The sequence below is a fragment of the Salvia hispanica genome, chromosome 6 (assembly GCF_023119035.1).
Source record: "Salvia hispanica cultivar TCC Black 2014 chromosome 6, UniMelb_Shisp_WGS_1.0, whole genome shotgun sequence".
NCBI lineage: Eukaryota > Viridiplantae > Streptophyta > Magnoliopsida > Lamiales > Lamiaceae > Salvia > Salvia hispanica.
The window spans coordinates 18,430,384-18,451,350 of NC_062970.1; the positions used below are offsets into that span (position 1 = coordinate 18,430,384).

A 20,967-nucleotide genomic window follows, 5' to 3' on the forward strand; every position below is an offset into this window, starting at 1 on the left:
ATGCAAGATCAATTTACTGCATTCGAATCGAATTCTACTAGTTATACAGTATGATAGTCTCTTTCAAGTAAAGGGGGAAGGAACTTGAATCTGATTCGTGTGTTGTTGATTGCTGGGATTATTAAGCAATTTTTGTTCTTGTGCTGATAGAATTGATTCCCCACTTGTCACAGGCCAACTTTCAACTAAGCAATTAATAACATTTATTTAAACAAAAAGAGTTGGGGCTTGCTAAAACACTAGCACCATTCTGATACTTGGAGATAAACTCCTACATATCTTTCTCAAAGCACAAGAATAATAAGTCATCTAATTACAGTGGTATAACTATAAACGGCTAAAATTGTTCAATGGATCAAAGAATTGGCACGAAACAGATTTTTCCTTTGGCTAAATACAAAAGACCAAAAGCCGGAAATTTGATCAGGACTGACATCAGACCACCTAGCTTAGCTCTTACTCTGGCAACGTAATGCAAATGACTCAGCCAACTTTGCAGCATCTTCTACCCCTAACCGAGTTCCTTGCTGTGCAACAACTACAGATGCGACCTTTGAAGCTAATGTACCAATACTTCTCGAATCAGATACACCACGCGACAAACCATACAATATGCCAGATGCATAGGCATCCCCAGCCCCACAAGTGTCCACTGCCACGCAAGGATTTGGAGGTATGTAAACAGATTCTCCCTTCACACCAACGTAAGAGCCTCTAGGGCCGTCTGTCACTGAAACAAACGGAACAAAATGGCTCAGGTACCTAGTGGCCGAGATGGGGCTTTCTTTCGAGGAAAAATGACACAAAGTCCTGGCTTCATCACTGTTGGCAAAGATTATGTCTGCGTAATTTGCCATGATGTCCCTGACAAACAGATACAAACTAAAATGAGCAAACTTGAATTTGTTCTACATAAAATTATCCTATCGTCAACACCCAAACAGAGCCATCAATATCTTTCAAATGTTTTGAAGGATTAGTATTTTCAAAATAGTAGCTAGTCTCTCATTTGACAAGAAAGCAACATCCAAAATAAATCTCAGGTGACATATTATAATTCAGACAAACCTCAGACCGATAAGGATATGCTATACAGTTAGCTATGTGGCAAAATATTTACCAGAAGTCATCATAATGTCTCTCAATGCAGCTGACATCTGATGCTGTAATGGCAACTAGAGCTCCACATTTGCGGGCCTCCTCACATGCCCTGGCAATTGTTTTGATTGTGTCTGGAAATTCGAATAAGTATCCTTCAACAACTAAAATACTTGTTTTGGACACCAAGCTAGCCAAGCATGAATCATAGTTTACTCTTGAAGACGTACCCTGGTATCATTAGAGAGAGTGATTTCATAGTTATTAACAGAGTTAGTGATTTAAAATTGAAGAACTGAAAATAAGAGGCAGGATAAAATAATAAGTATCGCAAAATATGGATGTTCCTAGGAAGGTAAAACAGAGAAATTTATCAGCAGTTGACATGACCAGCAGCATGAGATAAGTTTGAGGTGACCACAAGCGAAAAAGAGAGATCTCCATTATGAGACAAAGTATAGATTAACTTTAAATATTAAGGGATCTAGCTCTCTTCTGAGCCCTTAAGAGCATCTCCAACCATTTACAACAAACTCAATCTCAAACTCATTTTAGTGTAAATGTCACATCAAATAGTGGTTTTACTCCAACCATTTACACTAAACTTAAACTTAAACGAATTCTCTATCCACTACCTTTTTTTACTCACAAAATTTGAAAAACTGATTTTGGTTTTAGTGTAAACCCAAAAATGAACATATTTTACTCAAAATTTGAAAAACTGATTTAGGTATTAGAATGCCATTGGAGATGGTCGAAGAGTCAAGTAGATATTGACCCAACAATTATTTTACTTTCACAAATCATATTCATTGGCTCAACCAATGCAGTAATGAAGGCCTAGCTCGTCAATTAATTAGTCATCCAGAATCTTTATTTTCTTAGAGGAATTGGAAATGATGTATACATTTACTAACTTTTTCCTCTCAAAAGGTTTTGAGACCTCTGACATGATTGGGGGGCGGGGGAACTGTCTTAGAAATCTCATCATTCCTTGTTTCGTGCTGGACTTCCACAACCTTTCTAACAACATATAATAACTGATCTAACAAAAAAAGCTTCTATTATACATTTCCTAGAATTAGTTTATTATGGTGGAGGTAACTGAAACTCTGAAAGACCTACATCACCAGTACAGAATGTTAGCATGGTTGTTTTGAATAATAAACCTTCACAATGGTATCTTTGTATACTCACATGATTCCTAAACTTTTCATTAACTGAGATGAGGGAAATGCTACTGACCTGGTACGCAAGCATTGTTCGTTGAGCATCCGGAGTTGTGAGAACTATAACTGTGCCAGTAGTTCCATCCTTCACTGGTGCCGAAAGAAAATTCACATTTGCTCGCCGAAGTTTCGATCTGTGTTGACATTCACAAAAGCATGATTCAGAAATGAGACTTGTAGCAATCTAGCAGAAGATAAAAAAAATTGGAGACAAAAAATATCAGAAGCACACCAACTGCCTAATTAACCTCAACTCATTCAATAGATCACTTGAAAATAAGTTTAAGAATACACAAAGATGAGAGAGGTGTCTAGTTATACAACTAATGGATGATGGGTGGAAACTGTAAGATTATGCAAAACACAAGCTATAAATCATACCGGTAGAATCCGCCTAAGGGGTCACTTCCAACACTGCCTGCCATGGCAACATTCAGCGAAGGTCCTCCAATAGGTTGAGCGCCAAGCCTCGCCAAGGCAACCAAGGTGTTGGACAGAGAACCACCCGCAGCAGCTTTATAGCTGCATCCATCCATGGCCCGTAAAATTCTACCTCTTTCTTCATGATTCACCACTTTCCTTGTACCCTTTTCTAATCCGAGTCTATCAAGAAATTCATCATCAACCATTCCCGAAAAGTCCACCTAGACAGTGAAAATGAACTTCTTAACTTTGTCATCATAGCATCATCCTAAGAAGTAAAGATAAGCTCTAATACGGACATGATTAAGGAATCACCCGAGCAATTGACTACCTTGTAACTTCCAATTTCATTATCTACTGATGACATTTACTACCCTTTTTCTCAATTTCGGCTCTCTAATCTATCAAGGGATATTTCAAAAATTTCAGCAACAAAAAAGTTTAACCGAGCAAATTTGATCAGAAATCCAAATTAGGGGAAATTGCAGATAACACCGTTCCCCAAATTGAATGAATTCATTCTACTTCAGTTTCATATATCCATAACTAGGGTAGGGAAAATGAAAGAATACCATAGCTTGGCCGAGGCCAAGGACGTGCCACGTGTCAGGAACATTGTCAGGCAAGTGAGTGTGGGGGGATTCGTGGTCGTCGAAATCGGAGATTCCAATGTCTCCAGCTTCAGAGGCACAACGACAGACGTAAAGCAGAGCATCCGTGGAGGAGGAAAAGTTAGAGTTGGAAAGGATAGGAAGAGGGCATGAGGGGAGGCGAAGGGGTGTCCGGTTGAAAAGGGGGAATGAATTGGATTCGGATAGGGAGATGAAAGGGGGCAGTTTTCGTAGTGTGGGGGATGGGGAGAGAGAGAGCCATGAAGTCCGCGGCGGAGATGGTGGGTGCAGGCGGCGCTGACGATTAAGCCCCCATCACCATTTATTTATCTATCCTCACCTCCCTTGTTTTTGTAATAAACCTTATCCATATCTTAGTTTTACAAATTACTATCGTAATAAACTAGCCTTGAATATCTATCACGTATGCTTCAAGTGTCAATCTGTATATTACCAAGCTTTAATCAAATAGGACAATATTAGCATGGTATAACACTGAACCGATTTTACAAAAAGATAAGAGTATGTCTTTACTGCTATCTGCTATCAATTGAAAGACGAATGTCTCGATCATCAATATTTCTTAATTAATATATTTAACCTTGATTATATATTACTTTGATCTATCAAAAGGTGCACACTTTTTGCAATCCAAAAATTCCTAATATTATGGATAATAATGACTTTTTGCAATCCAAAAATTCCTAATATTATGGATAATAATGCAGTATCTAGTGATGATAGGATTGCTACTGTATTGAATAGGTCAAAGTAGCGTCTGATTATATGACATTTAACAACGATTAAGAAATACTACTAACTTTCTAATAAATATATTCTCTCCGTCCCGCTGAAGATGACTTACTTTCCTTTTTGGTTTGTCATAACCAAGATGACACATTACTAAAAACAGAAACACATTTATCTCTACTTTATTCTCTTTTTCTTACTTTATTCGTTCCACTTAACACACAAAATAAATGTGTATAAATTCTCATGCCACCCAAGAAATGTGTCATCTTTCTTGAGACGAAGGGAGTACTATATATTTTAGGAGATAGCAATAAAGATTTAACTATCTAGTTAATTGATATACCATACTAACGTCGTCAATTTTATTAGGTGAGAAAAAACTTTCGGACTGTCATTGCAACCTTCACGATAGGTAACTAAATCTTATTTATGTCATGAAGATGTTTTTCGTCTGCAAGGGGTTGGTAGAATAACCTATTGTGATGGCATATTCCACTACTCGGCCTATAATGTAGAAACCTTAGACTTGTTTGTAATATATATTTTCAATATTTAATTATAAAATTATCATATTTAATGTTATTTCATCTAATTAGGGTTAAGAGTGTAAACATGTTGGAGTATCTATGCATACACCATACAAACTCGAAACATTATTTGAATATACTAACTCTAGGTGTTGAGTCAACTCATATTATATCGAGTTTTAATGAATGTAGCTCGTGTTTGGATATGAAGGTAACAGCCTAATTTATAGAATTTGACACAAATTTAGTTAAATTGATAATATAAAATAAATGATATTTAGAGTGGAACTAATTAAAGAAAGAGATTTCATAAAAACAAAGAGTCATTGCCTAAAAGGTATAAACACTACTTTTCAAAAGTTAATTTTAAAGTTCACTATATATTAAAATAATTTTAAATGCATGCAATTAAGAATGTTTGGGTACGTTTATTTTAAAGAACATAGTAACAATTTTGGAGTTCAAATTTTGTAAGAGCTTATAAAATGCAAGAATTATAAATATATATACTCCATAACATATCATAATAGAATTATTTGTATAAAAAAAAATTATTTATAGAATTATTAAATATAAATGATGATCAATGAAATTATTATGTGGAATTGTATAAACTATTACTAGATCTTTATTTTATTATCTATATATTTGAAAACATCTTTTGAATAAAAGCCTTTCATGTTTTAAATTTTAGTAACAAATTCATATTGACTTGAACAATGTCCACGCAAAGTGGATACGCCCACAACCGTCGGATGCGATAAAGCACCACCCATCTTTAACTAGGAAGCGAGAATCTCGATTCCACGTGTCCCCCATCCAACCACATATACCCTCTCTTTCCCGAACTACCCTCACATGCGTTTTTAAATCTCACTCTGATCTTCCAATTTTTATTTAGGGGTAATTGCTTTTAAAATTTTTATTTATAGCACTACAACTTTCTTTCATTTCATTTATGCCCACAACTTGTATTTATTTCATTTAAATACCTTAGTTCTATTAAAAATAGTCTAATTTTGCATTTTGATATGCCCGTGAAAAATAACTACTCCCTCCCTCTCATATTACTCGCACTTTTCAATTTAGACTGTAAATTTGGGATTATTTTTTAGTATAATTAAATAAGAATTTTAAGTGTAATGAAACATAACTTAATAAGGGGCTCTTAACTTAATCTAACATTTTAATTAAATACATTAGTTATAACTTAAACTAGAAATAATGTAAGTAGTTTGAAACGAGCCGAAATGGAATAGCGCAAGTACATGGGACGGAGGGAGTACATTTCTAAAAATAAAAAAATTTCTCTATTATATTTTACTTACTTTTTCTTCACCTTTTCATATTTTACCCACTTTTCTCCATATCTTTTTTATTTACTTATTTTTTTATTCTTTTTTTTTTCAATTTCATACTCCTTACGTCCATGAAAAATAGTCATATTTTGTCATTTTAGGAATAGAAAGTTTATCTCCTATATTTTTACCTACTACTCCCTCCGTTCCATAGTAATAGAGGCATTCCATTTTGCACACTCGTTTTGAAAAAATAATTATAAATAGTTAAAGTAGAGAAAAAGTAAAGTAAGAGAAAGAATAATGTAGAGAAGAGTCTTATTTATAATATTCTCTCTCTTAGTTTACTTTTTCTCCACTTTAACTATTTATAATTATATTTTTAAGACGAGTGCATAAAATGAAATGCCTCTATTACTATGGAACGGAGGGAGTATTTTTTTTTCCCATATTTCTCATATTTTACCTATTTTTTTTACATTTATCTTACTTACTAATTTTTTGTTAAAACTCATACCATCTATAAATGGGACTATTATTTTGGACAAAAAAAATATTAAAACTCAATGATTTCTACAAATTAAACTCTTTTTTTGATGGACAAAGGGAATATATGAGTACTAGGGGGTGTTATATTACTAACTCAATACTTAATTGCTAACTACAATTAAATAATAGCCATTAGATATTCAAATTAAGGGTCTAGATCATCAACCCTGAAATATCAATACAATCAACAAAAAACGTCAATAAGGGTATTAAGGTCAATTTACAACAAATTAGTTGTAAATAAATTTTGAAAAATATCCCATAACTTAAAAACGCATATAACTTTCTCGATTTAAATTATTTTTTCGTACAACATATATCAAACTAAAGATAATTTCATAAGGATTCTAACGAGATATCACTTGCATATGTTCCGATGTCAAAATTTTAAAAAAAAATCAAATTTTTTTAATTTTTTCGTATAGCAACAAATGTCAACATGATATATAAAATATGTCAATATAATACATGAAGAATGTCAATATAAGCAATGTGTTAACATTCTCAAAGCATTGTGTTTATATTTTTTTCAAAACACTATATTGACATTTTCATCCAAAACCCTAATTCGATAGTTTTTTTATCTTTTTTATTTAATTAATAAAAATAAAAATTACACATGGAAAATTGTAGACCACAAGATTTCTAAAATCCTATAATCTTAAATTAGTTGTATTTAGCAATTAAATGATGAGTTAGCAAGTGATCACTTCCGTAAGAGTACTACTTCCTCCGTTCCCTCATAGTTGAGGCGAAACATTTGGGCACATAGTTTAAGAAATGAACGTTGAATGTGTTAAATAAATAGATAAAAAAGTAAGAAAGAGTAAAAGGTAGAGAGAATAAAGTAAAAAGTGAATAAAGTAGAGAGAAGAAAATAGGAGAGAGTAAAGTAAGAAAGAGAAAAAAGTTACTACCTCCGTCCCCCAAAATTTGCTACACTTTGACCCGACACGGGTTTTAAGAAATGTAATGGAAAGTGAGTTGAAAAAGTTGGTGGGATGTGGGTCCTACTTTTAAAGTATTAGTTTTATAATAAAATGTGAGTAGAATGAGTTAGTGGAATATGAGGTCCACTACTAAAAATGGTAAAAGTGAAGTGTATCAAATTTTCAGGAACGGACTGAAATAGTAAACTGTATCAAATTTTCAGGGACAGAGATAGTATCATATATGGAAATAACTCAATTATGATGAAATTCTCTAAAATAGAAAAATGACGCAACTACGAGGTAACGGAGGGAGTACATGTTATTGATGTGTTTTTTTCCCCTAAATCAATTTCTCAAAAGTATGGTCCCTCTCCCAAAAGGTGGGACGGTGGCAGAAGATGTAATATTGGGATGAAATCAGTGGCAAATGAAAATCGGGGATTGCTCTAAAACCCCAAATCGTGCCCTCCACAAACCCTCTTTAGCTGCCTTGGTGTTTTCTCCGTTTACCATTTCTCGGGAACCCTCGCCGCCATGTCATTGCTCACGCGCCGCCTCGGTGCATTAGCTGCGCGCCTCTCTTCCCCGCTGCGCCGCGGTTACGGATCAGCTGCCGCTCAGCTCGATTACGATTATTACTACTCTTACGATGCCGATGAGCCGCACCGCCGAGGAATGGAGGAATCCGACGGCTGGGAGACGCCGGGGAGAGGCGTGCAGTGGGTGATCATGGGCGATCCTTTGGTTCGCCGACACGTGTACGCACAACGCCTCTCCAAGCTTCTCCACGTGCCTCACATATCCATGGGATCTCTCGTTCGCCAGGAGCTCAACCCTAATTCGCCTCTCTATAAAATGGTTTCATTTCTCTCCTTGTTGTTTTCGCCCTTGTATTTGTCGATTGAAGCTATTTTTTCAAAATTGATGATTTTTGGTGTTGAACTAGATTGCAAACGCAGTGAACCAAGGAAAATTAGTTCCAGAAGATGTGATATTTGGGCTTTTATCGAAAAGGCTAGAGGAAGGGTATTGCAGAGGTGAAACCGGCTTCATTTTGGATGGAATTCCTCGAACCACCATTCAAGCTGTCAGTTCTTCCCCTCCTTGTCTCAGTATCATTCTCTCCTTATCAAATTATAGCCTTTTGCATCGAAGTAGTCTAATTAGAAATTCAGAAAAAGATTTTGTTGTTCTAATGTGTAAAGGGGTCTCAAATTATTAAGCTTTGCAGGAGATATTGGATCAAATTGCGGATATAGATATGGTACTGAATCTCAAGTGCAAGGAAGGTTTTGTGGTAAAGAAGACAAGTTTAGACAATGGCATGTATTTGCCTTCTCAAGAGTTAAATCCCATGGCCAACTCTGACTGCATTTTGAAGGAGAAACTTGCCATGTATGCGGAACAGGTACATCCTTCACCTCTAGATATTGATTGGTGGTGAATATTTAGAGCTTGATTTTCTGCAGAGTTTTAAAAATGAAATCTTTAGTAAGTAAAATGGGGTTGGTTTTTTTTGTGGCAGATGAAGCCTGTAGAAGAATACTACAAGCAACAGAAGAAGCTTGTGAACTTCCAAGTGGCAGGTGCTCCTGCAGATACGTGGGAAGGCCTTTTGGCTGCATTGCAGCTGCAGCACATGGCTCCCAATTCATCCCACAAGTTGACTGCCTAATTTTGGCCATTTGTCGACATCTTGAATATTTTTTTTTGTCAAGCTCATGCAATTTTGTGATAGAGATGAAAAGCTATGTGCCTGCTTTTCTTTTTTACTTTTTGGTTTTGTTGTTTCAAGATATTTGTAATAGAGAAATTAGTGCAAACTTTGTTCGGCATTATATTATATAGAATATATGATGATATTTGAAACTCTTTGTTGTTGAAGGAAATTGAGATGAATTTGCTACTACAAAGCCTCTCTCTATTGGTGGCAGAAGCAACAACAAAGATTTAAGACCTTGCAAATATTGGGGTGTTTGTACAGTACAGTGGCTATTCTTTCCATACTTGCCGAAGCAGTTGATACCTAACGCAACTTGGGGTTCTGACTGACGACCGGAGGGTGAGGGATTTGAGAGGTGAGTTGAGCTGGTCGAGCTCGTCGTCGCTTGTCTGTGATTTGTTGAGCTCAGAACGACCGGCCAAGACAGTAGCAGGTGATGGTGGTTGATACACGATAGGTGCTGCCTCACACGGAAGGTTCACTAACGAGTCTTGTTCCAAATCCTATACTCAGGTAGTAATACAACCATCAGAATTTGATGATGAATATGTCAAGTAAAAATGCAAAGAAAATAATAAAAAGACCTGTGTACTGAGAGCTTGAAGAAGAGCTGCAGGAACGGGGTCAGGGCAAAACTCATCCGGGATGAAAGAGTTGAGAATCCGGGTGAGCAGTGGTAGGCCGAATGTAGGACAGACCTGAAGTGGCCAATCGATATAATCAGAAGAAATGAATGAACAAAGTAAAGCAAGGCAAAGCAAAAGAATGAGAACCTCTTTTCTAATGGATGGGGTCAATAGCATATCCTTGGGAAGCATCATTAGGTCGCTGAGCGCGTTTAGCAGACTGAAAGGTTTTGGTGATCTTGCCTCGTCCTTGTCATCGCCGTCCATCCCAAACAGATCAGTCAGCCACCTCGACCAATTCCCAATCTGTTGTAGCATCAGAGATTCAGTATCGTACGTGCAAGAACAGAAAGAACAATGTAATATCCATATATCTATCTCAGTTGTTGTATTCGTACCGCATTTTTGAGTTGTGCGCCGGCACCAAAGCTAGGTTTTCCAGGTGGAACTGGAAGCACATTAGCATCAGTGATAGGGTCTGCTAGAGGATTAGTTGGAATTTCATCGGCTGATTCTCGAAGGATGGCATTGAACATAGCCACATCTAAGCGCGCGACCAGTTGCTCCATAATCTAATCATCATCATCATGTCAAATTCTAGCTTTGATGTCAATGGAGTATATATTGACAAGTAAAGTGGAGTACCAGTTTGGAGAGAATAGGTAAACAGCCACAATCATGTCCTCCACCTCGAACAGGGCATATCCTCTCGCACGCATCCTTGAAAGCCTTCTTCCACAGTTTGACAGAGAAGTTCCCTTGCTGCTGCCTTGTTCCATTACCACCACACTGCATGTGTGGTGTAAAAGTCTACACACAGAGAGCTTAGTGAGATTGGTTTCATTCAGTGAAAAGCCAGCAACAACGTTCGTACGATACCTGCCACCACAGTGACTCTATGATTCTGGAAAATATCCATCCTTGTGCCTTTTCCAGTGCATCCACCAGATTCTCCTTCTCACCCCCTCTCCTTGCAACTGCTGATGATTTCTTCTTTCCAGAATTACGCATCTGGATCGTACTGTCCCCAAACGACTTGCTGATCATCGCTCTTAGTACTATGGCATTGGACAGCCAGAAAGTCAATCTATATACAAAACATACACACATCAACATGAGGGCAAATAAGGAAGGTATTGAGTGATGAAAGGCATACCTTGGAACATCATTACCACATGCTTTGGCAGCTAAAACTAATCCAGACACAATACTTTCAGAAGCACTTTCTCTCCCTGATTTTGGGTTCTGCTTACTGGCATTGAAATATAGCCTTGAGAGGCGCCGCGCTGGAGCATGGACTTTACTCATGGAACTTCCATGTTCTGCAACGACCGAGTAAAGGCTCACCTCAAGGGCGGCTGCTTCCCTCAATTCTCCCTCCAAAATCTTTATTCTGTTTTCCAATTGCTGAATTCTCCCTTCTGAAACAAGGTTCCTTGTTTCCATTCTACATACCTTGCGCTCACTGCTTATCGAGCCTGTTACGTGATGGTTTCTTCTGGTTGAAGAAGCCACACCATTTTCCAATGTCACTCCCTTGTGCATTTCCACTTGAGGATATATGTTTCGCACCTCATTCTCGAATTGTTCCTCTTCCTCTTCGTCTTCCACTCGTTTTACATGGCTTTTGTTTAGAGGTGGAGAGTTTGTTCTTCCATCCACAAGCAGTTCCTCTGCACTAGTAGATGAACCACATCCAGAATTTTGTTTTATCATCGATGCCTCAGAGGTAATCCGGATTTTCGCATCCCTTTTACCAGCTGCAACAATCCCCTCTTCTTCCCTGTGATTGGAGCTCAGCCTTTTGTCTGCTTCTTTCACTGCAGAACTGTGAGATCCAATCCTTCTCGATATCCATTCAATATCAGACGACAAATCCACGGACGAGGAGGATTCAGTGGCCTGCTCCTTTTTGCCAACTTTTGCACTACCATTCACTGCAATCTGCATATAACAATTTGTGAACTAGTACATTACAAATGAAACAAGTAAAGCTGTGAATAGAGAAAAGGTGATCATACATAGCAAGCAATGTACCTTCTGGTTTAAAGCCGAGGAAGCGGCATTTGGGGAAGATTGATCATGATCAGTAGTAGATGATGCTTCTTCTGCATATTCCTCACTCATCAATGAAGAAACAGACTCTCTCAGCAAGGAGGAGGCCGGTTCGATTTTGAGGAAAAGAAGAGGTTGAGCAGCATTCCTGTAAGTCCTCTTGCAATGAATGGGAGTGGTAATGCTCAAACCTTTCTCAACAACACCATAAGCACCCAAATCAAGAACTACACTTGCCAGCAGCTGCCCTTTCAAACCCTTGTCCCATCTTGGCTCATAGAGATTAAACTCAATGCAAGAATCCCCATTTTCCCTAACTCCGAAACATTCATTGAATTCAATTCTTCCATTTCCAGGCACAGCTTGATTGGTGAAGCCACAGCTCCCATCACTATGCTCCCAGTGAATCACAACAGAGCCTAATCTTCTCAGAGACTGAGAAGGAGGCCATGGCTTCACCTCCACTATGTGAACAACGTAGTCAACCTCAATCGAAGGGCTTTTCTCAGTTTTCATACTCACACCTAAAACCATTTCTTACATCAAACCAATGTGCACACAATCACAATTTCAAAGAAGTGATTTTTATTGCACAATTGTAGCTAGCTAGAATGAATTACATTACTAAAGATGAAAGCAATGCCACATTGATCCGTGGAGATGAAGACGCATAAACTAAACCTTAAACGGTTAAAACTTCAAAATCGAAAAATAAATATAGATAATTGTAAGAGAGTAACAGAAAATGGTGCAGTTAGTAATGGCACAAATGTAGCAATACCATTTTAAAAAGGAGAAAGAAAATGAGATAACAGTGAGAACTCGACCACTCAAACTCATATAAACAACAGAGAGAGAGAGAGAGGGGTTGAGTGAGGTAAACATAAGGTGAAGCTGAAGAATGTGGTTTTGTTTGTACATATGTTGATTAAAAAAACAAGAATGGAGTAATTATGCAAGCATGTGATAACCATATCAAAAGATGTGCCAATTTACAGTAAATATTTTGTCTCATTAGTAATCACACTTAGCATTTGTCTCCCCTAAAATCACTAAACAAATCTTTGGGATAATAGATGATACAGTATGCTTCCCACTCTTACTGTGTGTATTTGTGTTTATTTACTCATAAAATTCATTTTAATTATGTTATGGATGCTACATGTTATTCTTCTTACCTAAACTTGGATATTTTTTTATTTGGTTGGAGTAGTAATTATGTTATGCAATACCTTACCAGCAAGAGAGAGAGAGAGAGAAAGTTGGTAGAGTATGAAATCATGCCTCTCTCTCTACAAATAGTAAGTATAAATGTGATGGAAGGTGAGAAAGTTAGAGTTGATGTAACCTTAAATGCTCATCAACTTACGTAATGGTAAGTTGAAAACTCCCCAACATCTACACTAGTATTCTTGTTGGGCTGTTAAATATCTAAGCCAAGTTTACTTAAATGCCTAACTAATCCATCAAGAGCCACCACCTAATTTCTTCAATGTATAAATCAAATACTGAAAAAGAATGCATTTACATTTTTGCCAATATAACATAACTCAGCTCTCTAACCTCTAAATTTACATTCCTAACTAGAATAAGTTAATCAAAGAGGAGGAGCCGAAGCTCTGATGCGATGCGCTATCCAGGTCAGCATCGGCCGTGGCCTGCACTTGAGCAGCATACTGCAAGTTCCACAGCACATCTTCAAACGAGGGCCGCCCCGAGGATTCATCTGATATACATTTGTTCGTGATGGATATCACAATGGACAACGACTCCTGTGAGCTCGTGGCTAGCACGATTGGTTCCACTATCCTTCGCCTACCATCTTGGCTGCTGAACGATGTCTGCCATTCGAGGGAGAGAAAAAATCAAACACCTAAACCATAAAATGCATTAAGAGGAAGCAACATAAACATACCATCTCATTCAGCAGAAATGCTTCGCCTTTTCCACTTGCAACAGGACCTACCAGTGACTCGAGTAATATGAACCCGAAATTGTGAACATCGTCCTGCAAAAGATACATAGCTGCTTACAAGAATTAATATGAAATCAAAAGTGAAGGGAGGAGCATACATCAGTTTTTTCAGTTTCATCTGCAATGAGAGACATTCCATAATCACTAAGCTTTGCAATCCCATGCTCGTCTATCAGTATACTGTTGGTCGTTAAACGATTGCTCAGAGAAGGGGGTATCACCCCGGTATGAAGAAAATGTACGGCCTTGGCTGCACCGATTACAACAGCCAGTCTTTCTGGCCACTTCAGGACCTTCTCTGTACAAACAACACAACCAAATTCCTTTGTTTACTAAGTTAATAACATATGTCTCGTATAAAAAGATTGGCGATGCGTATAGTACCTGAGAGATGAGAGCGGAAGCTTCCATTAGGAACGAATTCTTGCACGAGGTACAACCTACGCACCGTTGAGTCGTCCTGCGTTCCATCATCAATGCAATGACCAAGAAGGGCAACCAAGTGAGGGTGGCGAAGCTTTGAAAGCAAATCAAGCCGCAGCTTGAGGTTTTGAATCGAGCATTTTCTGTATAGAGTTAAAGATCGAATAGCAACAAAGCTTCCATTCTCTAACCTTCCCTTGTAAACCTGTATTTAAAACTATAAAACTTTTCCAACATATGCAAAATCACATCAAAGAGCCTATGTTCCGAGGCAAAAAATAACTCCATAATTGGCTAAGCAGCCTACCTTTCCGAAAGAACCTTGGCCTAAGAAAGAGGACTGATCAAAGTTTTTTGTAGCTTCTTTAAGTTCTGGTAAAGTAAACACCCTATGGGGTGGAGAACTTTGATTCTCAACTTCCGAAAGTATCGCTGATGAAAGGAAAAACATAAAATTCAAAATTTAGAAACAAAAAAGGATAGATGAACTATAGTGCAGAGAAGTTAACATACTGGCACTTGCTAGGAGATCGGGGGAAATTAGTGGAGACCTTAGGTGCAATATGCTGAACTACTGCATGCTGTGTTCGGTGCCTTTTACAGAAAAACATAAGACCAACAAGCAAGAGGATTATCACTACAACGATAATTCCGGCCAGAAGGACTATATCCCTCATTCTAGACCGTCCTTCGCCCTTACTAACGTCTTTGCAGTATGATGCAGAATGCTGATCCCTGGCATCAGTTGAGAAACAATTCCCACTAATTTCGACTATTCTTTCATCTGCCAAGCAATTAGGAAGCTGGCCTACCATTTTATTACCAGAAAGATCGATCAAACTAAGTCGTTCTCCGCACTTAAGATGCTCGGGAAGTGATCCACTAAGAGTGTTGGATGACAGATTCAAGTAACTAATATTGGGGAGAGAGAACAGAAGAGAAGGAAGGGTTCCGGTAAGATTATTATTCGACAAATCAAGATGCTGAAGTTGATCCAAGTTAACAAATTGTTCGGGTATGTTACCAGAAAATGAGTTCTTGCTTAGAAATACGTTAACCAGCCCTTTTGGCAGAGGGGGCAATGTAGAATCTAAACTGTTCTCTCTCAAATCCAGCAACTGCAAACTGGAGAGTTTGCTCAGATCAGGTAACTTTTCAGTGAGAAAGTTGTGAGACAAAACTAATTCAATCAATGTTGTGATTCTTGACAATGCAGAAGGAACCTCACCATTCAATCTGTTGTTCTTTAAGCTCAACACAGTGAGATTCGGCCACGAATCCAACCACTCGGGAACACTGCCATTGAAATAGTTCTGATCAAAGCTCAAAGTCCTAAGCTTAGCCATTCTTGACATTTGAGAAGGAATTGAACCAAACAAGAAATTTGAACTCATGTCTAAAGCTTCAAGCAGATATAATCTATTGATTTTATCAGAGAGTGGACCCCATATGCCTAGAGACACTAAAGTAACAACCTTTAAGCTAGACAACCTTACCAAGGTTGTAATGAAAGAATCCATAGAGAAACTCTGAGACAATGTTATATTTGGAATTGCAAACCCTCTGAATTCACTACTGACCTTTGCAGGTTTGTCCCCCATGATCCGAAGCTCGGTGACAGAATCATTCTCACATTTGATGGTGAGCTTTGCTGAAGAGAACAAATTGCAGAAATCAGCATTTTTGTGATCTTCCCAATTGCTCAGAGGTAGAGGATACTCCAAATGCTTCCTCAACTGAAGAAGAAGCTGAGTTTCATAACTTCTCAGCTGATGAGTTGTGCTACATGCAAACAGCAGCCATGAAAGAAACACTAAAACATAGTAATTTGAACACCCTATTTGTTGTAGAATTGATGGTTTCATGGAGATAAGATATTGAGGAAACATTAAAGATGGAAAGGAAGAAAGAAAGAAAGAGAAGAATGGTGGATTCTATAAAAGTAAAGGCAGCAAAAGGGTGAAACTTGAAGCTTTTATTAACAGATAGAATTTGACATAAATGGTGAAGAGTTGAAACAAGTTCAAATGATAATGAGAGGGGGTTGGAAGGGAATAATCAGCATTGATGAGAGTAGCAAAAATGGGAGCTTTGGCATTGATGGCTGAGGTGATATGGAATGGAGCATTGAGACTAAGTGGGAAAGGAAAGAAAAACAAAAAATAGTTTACTGTTAAAAATCCAACTTACAAATCTATGAACAAAGACAGATTATTGTCATGAAATAAGGTGTAGTTATGATTTGGAAAATTCACATCATCTGATTGCTGATCCTGGTAATTGGATATATGTTAGGCTATATAATGTTGCTCGCATAATAGGAATATTTGGTTCATTTAATCAATAAAATAATAAATCTCTCAATGTATTTATTGGAAAAATAATCTGCATATTGCTTTTGTGTATAGTGAGATTTTTAAACAAAATTATTTATTTATTTTATTTAGTATTAATTGTTATCTGTATCTCAACCAAAACAAAAGTACCAGTAAATAATTGTATTTTGGCTTGAATATAGTAGTATATCAAAATAATCTGCATATTGCTTTTGGTTATAGTGTGTTTTCTAAATACAATTATTCATTAATTTTATGTAGTATTTTCTCTGTCCAAAAAAATGTCATACTTTTCTTTTTAGTTTGTCGTACAAAGGATGTTACATTTCTTTCTTTTTTTTTTTAATATTTTCTCTCATGCCAATATATATATATATATATATTTGAGAACAGACCACCTCATGCGCCTGTAATAACCAGCTTGAAGAAGCGCGAGTGATAGAACGAATATCCACTTGAATCCCATCTGTGGTTTCAGTTTAGCAATGCCAATATGTTAGGCAAGAGGTAAAAAGCTCATGGTGTTTAAAGTCTTTGATATATTTGTTATTGAAGCCTTACCAGTTTTCTCTCTTCCATTTCAGGCTCTGCAGCCCATGTTAAAAAGGTGACAACATCTTTACCCATCTACGAAAGATAACAAATTAAGAGATGAGGACGATAGGGGAAATGGGAATGTGACCTATATCTCAGACCTATGCATGAATGGAAAGACTGATACCAAAATGTGCAAGGAAATAATCAGGGATTTTACCTGAGCTTCTGTTGCGGGTGTACCATCTTCATACTCAACAGCGCCATCATTAAGCATTTTTGGCATAGCAATAGCTCCACCAGGGAAGTAAGGGTTATAATGCAATCCTTCACGAATCTAAAATGGAAAATACTTTCACCATTTAGAATCCCATATATAAGGGTAACCAAATGCATAAAGAGACATTCCCTGCCACTCAACCTTACTAGAGTCAAATAAAAACTCAAATTCAATAAACCCTATACTAAGTTGGGATCAGGTTAGAGTCTTAGACACAAATTCTTCAGTATTATATTGAAATTTGCCAAGGTAAATCAAATAGTATGAACCAGAGAAACTTACTGTGACACCAGCAGGAGGGTCATGATATCCGGTCAATAGGGCAAAAACATAATTTTGGCCATTGTGACGAGCCTAAAGAAGCAAAAAGAAAAACATATAAGCAGAGCAGAGATGATAACATGACATTACAAGGATAAAGAAATGAGGGAGAGGTAGAAAATACTTTGGTTATAAGACTTAAATCGGGAGGATAAGCACCGCCATTAGCAAACCTAGCTGCTTGTTCATTTGCATATGGCTGAGGAAACCGGTCACTGAGCTTTCCAGGACGAGTAAACATCTCCCCCTCATCATTTGGCCCATCAACTACCTCAATCTCAGCGGCCATAGCTTTAGTTTCCTCTTCTGTATATGCAACACCTACCAAGTCGCGGAATGAAATTAAGGACATTGAATGGCAGGAGGCACAAACTTGTTGATACACCTGGTGACCACGACGAATCCTGTTAACATAGAGAAGGCAATTTAATATATAAGGCAATTTGGAAACAGAAAATGCAGAAATAAAGATATCTTATAAATACAGTGTACAAAAAAGAAGTTGAAAAAGCAGCAGATTAACTCACGAAGCATGGTCGTATGAATTTAGAATGCCACTGTGTGGCCAAGGATAGGTGGCAGCTTCCAAACCATGTTCAGCCTCATCACAAGATGCTATTGTTGCATAACTTAACAACCCTGAGACACCTGCCCCACATAGAGCCAATACCCTCCAGGACTTGGTGGTGGCAGATCCAACTGCATCCTGCTCTTTCTTAGAAATAAGAGATGACAAAACTGGAGATACCTGAATGCAAAAAAATAATTGGATTCACCGTTTTAATATTTCTTTAGCACTGAATTAAGAATTTTCCTAGATGCTGGTTATGCCAAAGAATATGAAAGGATTTCTTAGTTCCGTGTCAGGAAATAGAAAATTTGAACCAAGGCTTTGTGAGAGAAGAAGTTGTGTATCATGTTTCCCATAGACTAGGATAATAGATAGTTAAAATTTTGGAAATGAATAGATGCATTCAGTGCACAAGACCAGTAGGAATGGAACAAATCCCAGTCAACTTTCAATCATGAGCAGATTTTGCACATATTTTCAATATCTGCTGTTGTGACCAGAGGCAGGATTTCACCAACCTTACATATTAATCAAATTGAAGAAAATGAGAAACTATCTAGATTGAACAAATATAAAATTTAAACAAGAAAGATAAGCTTACGGTGTTTTGCGACTGAAGTCTCTCTCTTAGCAACCGACGGAGAGCTCTGCCCCCAAACATCTTATCTCTCTGTTATCGAAATAAAAGAACAGATTGGCAGATACTCATTAACAACAAATAACCATTGAAGGACCAAAACACAAAGCTAAGATAAGCTTAAGATTTTGAATAACTATGATAGAAATTAACCATATTTAACCTCTCCTTCTAGGGGAAATATTAAGTGGAGAGATTATCCAATGCGTGCATACAGCCGGCGCTATTCAAACATATTACCACTCTCAATAACACAAGAAATCCATCATTTCACCAAATGAGCAACAATGCACTACATCACTCCACATGCGAATCAGAACAACCCTAATTGAGTATTTCTACAAACAACCAGTACCGATAACTGAAGATGGAAATGAGAGGTGGTATGCTCTAAATTTGACTGCAATTCAACCAATCATTTCTACATTCAAACACGAAAAACGCACGCATACAGAAGAACACCACTCATCGTCTCAAAACACAAGCAACAAAGGCATCATCATATAAACAACCATAGACCGAATTGAATCTGAAATATTAACCTACCAACATGTAGAAATGCAAGGCGAAAATCAGGAGTGAAATAAAATATAAGGAGAAAATACAATAAAATAGACAGCTGAATAGCAGATTGAGGGAGAAAATTCACCTAAAAAAACGAAAATCTCCCCGGCGGCGAATATGAGATCCGAGTCCACGGCGGCGAAAATTCACCTGTCCAAAAGATATTGTAATGACTCAAATTTAGTTCATTAATTATCTATGCATTTTTTTTTCGATTTCTCGAATTTCAAAAATACACATTAAGAAATGTACTTACTCCGTATTTATTTTTCTATATTAGAGCGCCCCACTCGAGTACACTCTCCATTCGCGTAACCAAACGCGGGCTCAGATGTTACAGGTCTTCCGAGAGTGGAAGAACGCCACCGACCCCACGGAGAAGAGGTTTCTTTACGAGATGCTCGAGAGCATGCGTGTCGATTTAGGATCGCGAGGTCACGGCTCGGGGGTTCCGACGTGGGCTCGATACCACGGCGGCGGCGGCGGCGACGACGAGGAGGACGACGGCGACGGCGATGAGGAGTAGAGAGTGGCGGGGCTCGTTTGTTGAAGCCCTTTTTTTTTAAAAAAAATCATGTACTTTTTTTTTAAAATCTTTGTACTTTTTTTTTAATGGAATGGATTATTTTTCCCGTATATGTGTCGTAAATTTAATTTCGTATATCGCAATTTTAATTCCGTAAATGTAGTATATTTTGAATTATTTTTATTGCGGCTGGCCTAAATCTGGCGTGGCAGGTGGTTTTTTTAGTGTTGCTGACGTGGCAGAGGAGAGAATGGCTGGCCTGGCCTAAGCACCATTACGGATGCTCTTAACCCAAAATCATTAAGAATGTGTTTTTTACTCCTAGGTAATTTCTTAAATATATTAAATTATCAAATTTATCGTTAAACTTTAATTTATTCAAATATATTCTCCCTTCGCCGCCCTAAGCTATCGGGCGGGTTTATGGGTGCTATTGCTCGGGTTTGAACGATGAACGTGCTTAGCCATTCCGCCCTTGGGATAGGGCGCATGGATCCAGGTTTATGGACAATTTTCATTTAATTTTCTTTTTTTTTACACTATTTCCACCGTATAAATACCTTATTTTTTACATCATTTATCACCCCTTCCCTCCAATTTCTTTTATCATCTCTCATTTCATTTATTCTCTAAAGAAAGTAAAACATGAATCTCGATGATTTTTCAATAAATTCCAATGGAACTCCGGCGATCCCCGACTTTAATTTGTGTTATTTTGCTACTCCCTCCATCCCAGCCTAAGTGAGCATTTCATTGCCGCACATGTTTTGAAAAAATGGTATGAGTAATGAATAGTTAAAGTGGAGAGAAAGTAAAGTGAGAGAAAATAATGTATAGTGTATTATTCTCTCACTTCTTTTACTTATGCTCCACTTTAATTATCTATTACTCCATTATTCTCTTCATCTCTCTTACTTTACCATTTTCGCATTAAAATCTGTGTTGTTTCCAAAGTTCCTATTTTTTAGGAAACGGA

The 20,967-nt window shown here is 37.4% G+C and overlaps 5 protein-coding genes and 1 long non-coding RNA gene across 7 annotated transcripts; 2 read left to right on the forward strand and 4 right to left on the reverse strand.

The window, feature by feature from the left end:
* Window positions 1-228: 228 nt before the first annotated feature.
* LOC125192027 (uncharacterized sugar kinase slr0537-like) lies at window positions 229-3,664 on the reverse strand. Its single transcript, XM_048089479.1, has 5 exons — window positions 3,323-3,664; window positions 2,709-2,971; window positions 2,344-2,461; window positions 1,121-1,329; window positions 229-864 (listed from the first exon to the last, which is right to left on the reverse strand). Exons 1-5 carry the CDS (start codon window positions 3,323-3,325, stop codon window positions 450-452), a joined length of 1,008 nt encoding a protein of 335 aa, XP_047945436.1. The 5' UTR covers window positions 3,326-3,664; the 3' UTR covers window positions 229-449.
* A 4,228-nt stretch (window positions 3,665-7,892) lies between these two features.
* LOC125194382 (probable adenylate kinase 7, mitochondrial) lies at window positions 7,893-9,289 on the forward strand. Its single transcript, XM_048092566.1, has 4 exons — window positions 7,893-8,278; window positions 8,367-8,507; window positions 8,652-8,828; window positions 8,946-9,289. Exons 1-4 carry the CDS (start codon window positions 7,955-7,957, stop codon window positions 9,093-9,095), a joined length of 792 nt encoding a protein of 263 aa, XP_047948523.1. The 5' UTR covers window positions 7,893-7,954; the 3' UTR covers window positions 9,096-9,289.
* Window positions 9,290-9,324: 35 nt separating this feature from the next.
* LOC125194380 lies at window positions 9,325-12,724 on the reverse strand. Of its 2 annotated transcripts, XM_048092565.1 has the most exons (8): window positions 11,807-12,722; window positions 10,926-11,713; window positions 10,649-10,856; window positions 10,415-10,579; window positions 10,168-10,341; window positions 9,917-10,075; window positions 9,728-9,841; window positions 9,325-9,646 (listed from the first exon to the last, which is right to left on the reverse strand). In XM_048092565.1, exons 1-8 carry the CDS (start codon window positions 12,356-12,358, stop codon window positions 9,413-9,415), a joined length of 2,394 nt encoding a protein of 797 aa, XP_047948522.1. In that variant the 5' UTR covers window positions 12,359-12,722; the 3' UTR covers window positions 9,325-9,412. The 2 variants fall into 2 exon arrangements, with proteins under 2 accessions (XP_047948522.1, XP_047948521.1); XM_048092564.1 differs by having other exon boundaries at window positions 9,728-10,075; window positions 11,807-12,724.
* Window positions 11,412-11,843, forward strand: LOC125194383. Its single transcript, XR_007171746.1, has 2 exons — window positions 11,412-11,498; window positions 11,596-11,843. It is a non-coding gene; the product is annotated as an uncharacterized LOC125194383 (long non-coding RNA).
* A 683-nt stretch (window positions 12,725-13,407) lies between the features above and the next one.
* On the reverse strand, window positions 13,408-16,087 carry LOC125194849 (probable inactive leucine-rich repeat receptor-like protein kinase At3g03770). Its single transcript, XM_048093066.1, is given in 7 exon segments — window positions 13,408-13,665; window positions 13,740-13,841; window positions 13,844-14,097; window positions 14,184-14,427; window positions 14,530-14,654; window positions 14,736-14,773; window positions 14,805-16,087. Coding segments are annotated over 7 exon segments (2,304 nt in total).
* Window positions 16,088-16,940: 853 nt separating this feature from the next.
* LOC125194850 (cytochrome c1-2, heme protein, mitochondrial-like) lies at window positions 16,941-19,680 on the reverse strand (the record flags this gene model as incomplete). The annotated part of the gene is made up of 8 exons (XM_048093067.1): window positions 19,551-19,680; window positions 18,866-18,934; window positions 18,221-18,441; window positions 17,818-18,097; window positions 17,655-17,726; window positions 17,313-17,429; window positions 17,120-17,185; window positions 16,941-17,024 (listed from the first exon to the last, which is right to left on the reverse strand). Coding segments are annotated over exons 2-8 (900 nt in total), but the record flags the coding sequence as incomplete, so codon positions are not given.
* Between the last annotated feature and the right edge of the window lie 1,287 nt (window positions 19,681-20,967).

What these genes read in the sequence shown, in the direction of transcription:
- LOC125192027 (XM_048089479.1), bottom strand. An exon ending in CCCTTAGGCGGATTCTACCG is followed by an intron (nt 2,462 to 2,708) that starts GTATGATTTATA and finishes ATGTCAACACAG; the next exon opens with ATCGAAACTTCGGCGAGCAA. An exon ending in GAACAATGCTTGCGTACCAG is followed by an intron (nt 1,330 to 2,343) that starts GTCAGTAGCATT and finishes TAATGATACCAG; the next exon opens with GGTACGTCTTCAAGAGTAAA.
- LOC125194382 (XM_048092566.1), top strand. Translation starts at nt 7,955, where the DNA reads ATGTCATTGCTCACGCGCCGCCTCGGTGCATTAGCTGCGCGCCTCTCT. An exon ending in ATTCGCCTCTCTATAAAATG is followed by an intron (nt 8,279 to 8,366) that starts GTTTCATTTCTC and finishes GTGTTGAACTAG; the next exon opens with ATTGCAAACGCAGTGAACCA. An exon ending in CTCGAACCACCATTCAAGCT is followed by an intron (nt 8,508 to 8,651) that starts GTCAGTTCTTCC and finishes TAAGCTTTGCAG; the next exon opens with GAGATATTGGATCAAATTGC.
- LOC125194380 (XM_048092564.1), bottom strand. Translation starts at nt 12,358, where the DNA reads ATGGTTTTAGGTGTGAGTATGAAAACTGAGAAAAGCCCTTCGATTGAG. An exon ending in TAGAGTCACTGTGGTGGCAG is followed by an intron (nt 10,580 to 10,648) that starts GTATCGTACGAA and finishes CTCTGTGTGTAG; the next exon opens with ACTTTTACACCACACATGCA. An exon ending in TACCTATTCTCTCCAAACTG is followed by an intron (nt 10,342 to 10,414) that starts GTACTCCACTTT and finishes GATGATGATTAG; the next exon opens with ATTATGGAGCAACTGGTCGC.